Here is a 6,689-nt window from a genome sequence, read left to right as displayed (position 1 = left end):
TATATATATATATACACACACACAAAAGCACACGCACGCACCATCATAAACACACACACACAGAAGAACATCAAAAAGATTTAGTAAGTAGCTCAGAGTTTGTGGCGCGTCTGATGATCAGGGAGAATTTAAAATTCTGGAGCAGCCGGAGGGTTCTTCCCCCCTGAAGAAACAGCTATTAATTGTGTTGCCCTCCATTACTCACCAGTCAGAAGCATTCAATAAAATAATTACCGTCGGGTGTTTGCTTTGGTGACAAAGAGAATATGTGATGAATGAAGATCGAGCTCGCCTAAGACTTTTATCCCCTGAGATAACGTCTGCTCTAGAGTGCACACGCAAAAAATTCAACTTCAGCACATGAAACTATAACTTGCGTTGAGGTCAAACGAGTACATGGCTGCACAGCTCAACAAGTTAAAAGTATTTTGTACCTTGTGCACAATCGTGTTAAACATCACTCATTTTCATTCAAAAGAAGTCTAGATAAAGAATATTTAAAGTGACACAACGAATGGAATAGTAGAGCTATTCAGCTGTAGCCCTGCTGCAACTCCCCCCCCTACAAAAACAACAAATACCAGCAGAAAGAGTGTAATTGACCACTTTATCTTAAGTTACATAGCTGGCAATGTAATAACATGTAATTTGGGGGAGTGGTATTGCTGCATATGTATAATAAAACAGTACTTACAGAGGTAATATGAAGTGGATCATGTTTCACTTCCTCTTTTCCGGACAACAGAAAGACATTGATTGATCAATGTATATTGGAACAATATATGTAGTGTCTGTTGTGTCTGCGATTACAGGCAGATAACAGCCAGGTGAACAGACCTGCATAAAACAGGATCGTCCTCAGGATTTACACTTGACAGCCTGAAATGTTTAGACAGGTTCTTTTGAATATGACACTAATTACATACTTTCAGTGGTATGAGAACAATGGATTTCTCTTTCTAACAACCTGGATGCTTAAGGGAAGGGAAAAGATTATACTATTTTTAAAAGACTGAAACACCCACCAGGATAGATTGGACATAATTAGTGATGAATTTGCCCTTTACCACTACAGAAAATGTATTACTGCATTTGCATTTGACAGTGAAAGTCATCAGCTCATACATTTTTTTCTCTGCAAGCTTAAAACAAGAAAATGTATTCTGGACTCTGGTGGTAAAACCTCTATCCTCTCCTCGCTGTACTGGTTACTAATTAATACTGGGTATGACTTCAAGGTGCATCTGCAAACACATGAATTACAGTTGTGCAAGCTGCACAGACGTCACCACACCATATTGCCTGTGCTGTCTGTTTTCGAGATGCAAGCAACAAAACAAACACTCTCACCGTGTCAGCCTTAATTAAAGGTCTACACAAGTAGAAATGGGTCACCTTGTGAAAAAACCAAGACTAGGTTCCACCAAGTCCTGTTTCAGTTTTATGATTCCTGAGTCTATGAGCACCCGCTCCATCTACGCTGTGGTCGAGATGTCTGAGTGGCAGAAGGTGAATGAGTTTGTGAGCTTCTGTTTGTATTGGTGCACCTCCGATCTTTTTTCATTTTAAGGATGTGATTGTGCCCCGACAATAATGACATCCTTTGTGTTCTCTGTCTCCTCAGGTGACCAAGATCCCGAGGGTCGTTGTTATTGCGACCTTGACAAAGCAATGATGATGACCAAGTTGGTATCAATGTGCAACAGCCACATATTTCACTGCAGCATTTTGCAGCAGTTTGTTCTGCTAGAACTGAACAAGCCATTCAGAAAAAGAGCCTGGTTGTTGTTGGGAAGATCAGGGCTACCTGAATGATTTAAATGACTTTGCACAGACTCGTGCCTGGAATGGTATTAGTTGTAATTGTTGTTTTCCCTTTTTCAATACTCTGTGCTCACTCTATATGCTGTAAGGTGGATCCCTCCCTGCCAAGACCTTTGCAAATTTGCAACCATTTTTTTGTCTTTCGTTGAAGGGGATCATACCAATTTATTGTTTTGAAAGATTGCTCTCCAAAGGCCCTGAAACTGTAAATGTGATTAAGCTTGGCTATGGAAGTAAACATAATTGGATTGGCCATTTGACAAACCTGACACAAATAGAGAATTTCAAATAACAACTGAATTACTCCTTGATTATGTGTTTTTTTTCTCCTTATGTAATCTATAGCCGGTATTATTCACATACATAAATGACACATTCTGGAGTAGAGAGAGTGCAACGCTGCAGATACATGCAGACCCTCACACAAAGACACACACTCACTCACTATCGTGTCAGTGGGATGCAGCAGAACTGCAGCAGGGAGACCATCTGTGTACTACACTGATCCAAAACAAGCATCTCAACACTGCCTTAGTGCTGACCAGATAATATGTGACAGGTATAAAGGTGCCTCTCTGGAGTGTGTTTGTGTGCTACTGGGGCAGCGGTCACCATTAGCGAAACTGTGTGTTTTACTGTTAACAAGAATTGCGGTTAAGTTAAGATGAGTGAAAAGAGTAATTTAGTACCGCCACTGGGAGAGTCTGTCACTGTAATTAATCCAGGATTGACTGCTGGGATATATTAGGATGAACTTCCTCCTCACTGATGTTGTAAAACTTCCAGATAATGTCAGTAAGCCGATGATACAAATCCTGTCCTACATGATTTACACTGGTAAAGACAGAAGAAGAAATAGATGGTGGTGGAAAGATTTTGAGGTGAACTGCAGTATTTGCCAAAAACATGTGCAGGATCGTGTTGTGCAGACAGCCTCTCTGTAATACATGGCTGTAATTCTGCCTCCCTGACCAATTTTGTCATTTAAGGCCCCAGAGCTGAAGACATACTTTCATGCTCTATCCCTCAATTTATTTTCAAAGCTTTATTTCCTGGAGCCGTTTTGCAAATGGTGTGCTGCTGGTACAGTACATGCTTCCATGTGCTAAGAATGTGGAGGAATCTCCCTGAACCAGACGAACAGCCAGAAAATATCTTTCCAAAAGAAACGAAAAGATTGCAACATATATGCTGCAATCATGTTGCAATCATTTCGGTTTGTCTTTTATGCTGTGACTGGCCTCAAAAATGTCTATTTTTCACCTGTGTATTAAAGCTGTGGTTACAGACTGTGTGTATATAATGCAGTCCACACATTACAAAGTGGTTTGAGTCCATACAGTTGCTCTGTTATTTCAATAATTTGCAGGAAGTGCATAAATAAATCAATGTTTGCTCCCATAATATAATTACCACTATCATAGATCAGCACAAAAAGCAGCCATCAGTGACACTTTGATTGCTCACACAGACGAGTCGGATGAACTTTATTTACACACTCTGCCCCGAACAACAGCCTCAGAAACAAAATTACTAGATAAGCTTATCATTAGATGCAGATGAAATACCTAGACCGAGAGCACTTTGTTTGCAGCCGGAACAGACAGCAGAAATTGAGCTGAGATTCATTTTTGAGTCACATGCCTCATAGACAAGATTATTCAAATGTTGTGTCTGACTGCCAAAGAGTTCTGCATGAAAATAATAATACCCTTGTGACAACCACTCTATCCCTGGCAGCAACGCAGCTTGTAACCTCTGATAATTATATTGAGAGCCCAGCAGTAATGACAACCCTCCAATGCCACAGAGGGAAAAGACTTTCCTCTTAAAGCAGCAGTGGTCAAACAGTAAATCCGCTGCTTTCTGAAACGCACACATGAGATAATGCTTTGTGAAGCATGTGGTTGTTACAGGCTATATCAGCTTGGAAGCGGCTGTCTGTCCCTCCCATTGGGCAGTACCTTGGGAAATGTGACTCTGGCTGTGTGGTGTGGTCAGGATGCAGAGAGAGGAAGAAAGTAAAACAAACAGTGTGTATACTATACAATGTACTCACCCTGTAATAAACATATAGCTTTGCCATGCAACATTCATTTGCTGGGTAATGTAATGTTGGAAACAGTAAACAAAGTGCTGAGCTTGGTATTATAAACAGCCTCTCCCTCTCCTCGTCACACACGCCTCTGGTTGTTGGTGGAGCTTCCACATCAAACACACTGTGATAGTGGAGTTTGTACTTTATACCCTATAGCAAACATGAGCAGCAAGCTTTATCAACAAATGCACACTGAGACAAGCATGGAGCTGCTATTTCACGCTGTGTTTATTTGAACAGCTGCTAACCCACTTTCTGTTCTCCTTCTGTGAAGATTGAACCCTGAAATTGACATTTTTTATGAATATGTAATAGGTGCTACTTGCTGAACTACACCTCATCATACACAATGGAGATCTGATTGGAGTTTTGTGCACACTGTAACAGTATGAATTGTTATGCCACTTGACCATAACATTAGGATTTTTATTTTATTTTTTACAATGTCAGAAAACGTCTCAGCCTGGTGCCTCGTTTGGGAAAATGGTAGACTACACAAGCCAAAGATAATTGTTAAAGTCAGCCAAGTGGAAAGTCAGTCAGTGAATTATGTAGATGATTGGCAATTCTAATGATAACATCCAAACCCAACATCAGGCTGGCTGCATGGCTCACAACCTTATAATTCCTCTGCACACGGAAGGTGCCCTTTTCTCTCTAATGTTTCCACCTCTGCATTCAGATACAACACATGGTGATGCTTTCTTACTTATCATTCATCCTAAATCACAGCAGTCACTGGGAGACACTGAAATAATGTTTGGTTAACAAGCACATGGTGAGATAAGGATGAAGATGAAGATGTCCTGGTGCGTGTGTTTGTGCTGAGCATATGTTAGATAAGATGTTGAAAAAAGTTTGATTGGAGCCAAATAAAAGCAGTTTCAAAGCACACAGATTATTATTATTATTATGATTATTATTATGATTATTATTATTATTATTATTATTATTGTTGTTGTTATTGTTATAGTTTGAGTCTAGGTTATGTGAACTCTTACCTGAGGACACAGATGAACCTGAGAGGCTTGAGTTACTGGATGCTGCCATACCAAACCCGGTTTCACGGCTCGGTTACTCCCGTTTGGCCAAGGTGCGCTCACAGCAGCTCGTCCCCGGCGGTGCCTCCATTTCACTCACGTCCCAATGTGCTTCACCTTTGACGACTGTACCGGTGACTGTTTCTTGTGTCGCTTCGAGTCCACGAACCCACCAGCCACCAGTGTGTCTTGAGTCCGCCCGCCTGATCCTTCTTTTCCCCCCTCCTCGCTCTCGCTGTGCGCCCTCACGCTGCCGCATACACTGGAAGGTGTAGATAAAAATAGTCAAGAGCTACAGGAATACACTCCGTGGATCAGTTTTTCCAAAGCACACTGGACGGACAGAATCTGTAGGTCTGGATTCATGCCATGTAGAAATCAGCTATGGTTTCCATGTGCCACTTTAAGGATTGTAATAAACACACTACACTGCAGCTAGACGCGCCTTCTTAAAGTGAAAGTTTGGAGCAGGGTTTGCCAGATGTAAGCGAGCCTGAAAAGAAGCCCAAAAAACTGCAGACTTAAGTTCTGTCTGCAGAATCCAAAACAGACGTCAAAGCCACGGTTATATGAGATTCATGCAAAGGCCCTCACTGGCTAAACCACATTATTCCAAGCTTTGCCAATGCATATTTTCATCAGATGTCATGTTATGTCATGTTATGTTCGAAGAGCCAGAATGAATGCCAATAGTTTTGCGCCATCTGCTGGGGATGGCTTCACCCTTTACCCTGAGATCAAACACACTTAAACAAAAGAAAGAAAAAAGATGGATGTGGCGTCTTTGTGACATTAACTACAGATTTCTGAAGCCTCTGTTCTTCTTTTACTGTATCTCCTTGAACATCTTGTGCTGGTTGCTGTGATCTTTATTTTGCTTGTGTCCAACAGGTTGTCAGTTTGATCTCTGCAGTGGCAGAATAAATCTGGGCATTTAAGTAAAACAGAAGCACTCCCTTCTCTGTCATTACTACTGCTGAGCTGCCCTTGAGAAAGATGCAGCTTCCAGATCAGAGTGTGCAATTAAACTGTACGCAAATATGGGTTACAGAAAAGAAAATGAGCTGATGTGTGTCTGCCTCAAAAAAAGACTTATCTTGAAGCCTTACCAGCTTCCTAAAAGAGCCCATTTCTTTTTTTAAAAAGGCCACCAAGACAGACTTAAAAATGAGTGTAATCAGACAATACACTGCATTGTCAGCAGTAGACAAGGTGTTACATTTTCCTCCTCCTCACCTGTTCGCTTGAGCTGTCACAACACAGTCTATGATTTTCTTCCCAGCTGTGAGGAGCTTCTTTATTTCCATTGTGAACTGCATCAAAGATGTCTGTCACCACCACACTCTAAAATTAAGTAAAAGGAATAAAGATGGCACAGTTGTGTGTAAGGCAGCTGTCATTTTGGAGTTCTTCTGCCCCCTAGTGGCCAGAAATTAGGAACTGCAGCTTTAAAAATCCCAGTAGTGGCCAGAAATTAGGAACTGCAGCTTTAAAAATCCCAGCACTGATACTAAAATCACACAAAGTTAGGTGCTAATAGATTTTTTAGGTACTATATCAGGTATTGACATTTATAATGAGTGCTCTCCATGTAAGTCTGAAATGTTTTAAAGCTAACCATCTAGAGTTAGTTGATTGCCAACTATAAAATCACCATCTATTTTGATAGCTAATTAATTATTTTGAGTCACTTTTAAGAAAATTTGTCCAAATTCTCCAAAGATTTA

At 40.8% G+C, this 6,689-nt stretch overlaps 1 protein-coding gene across 1 annotated transcript in view; it reads right to left on the bottom strand.

Annotated features, from left to right (window-relative positions):
* Positions 1 to 5,585, bottom strand: part of chn2 (chimerin 2) — a 21,859-nt gene extending 16,274 nt beyond the window's left edge. Inside the window, exon 1 of the mRNA XM_019255170.2 lies at positions 4,924 to 5,585. Coding sequence (XP_019110715.1) covers positions 4,924 to 4,972 — 49 coding nt within the window. The 5' untranslated portion in view covers positions 4,973 to 5,585. The remainder of the gene's footprint in view (positions 1 to 4,923) is intronic.
* Between the last annotated feature and the right edge of the window lie 1,104 nt (positions 5,586 to 6,689).

This window comes from Larimichthys crocea, chromosome XIII (genome assembly GCF_000972845.2).
Source record: "Larimichthys crocea isolate SSNF chromosome XIII, L_crocea_2.0, whole genome shotgun sequence".
NCBI classification, from domain to species: domain Eukaryota; kingdom Metazoa; phylum Chordata; class Actinopteri; family Sciaenidae; genus Larimichthys; species Larimichthys crocea.
This window is presented reverse-complemented; position numbering and strand designations above follow the sequence as displayed.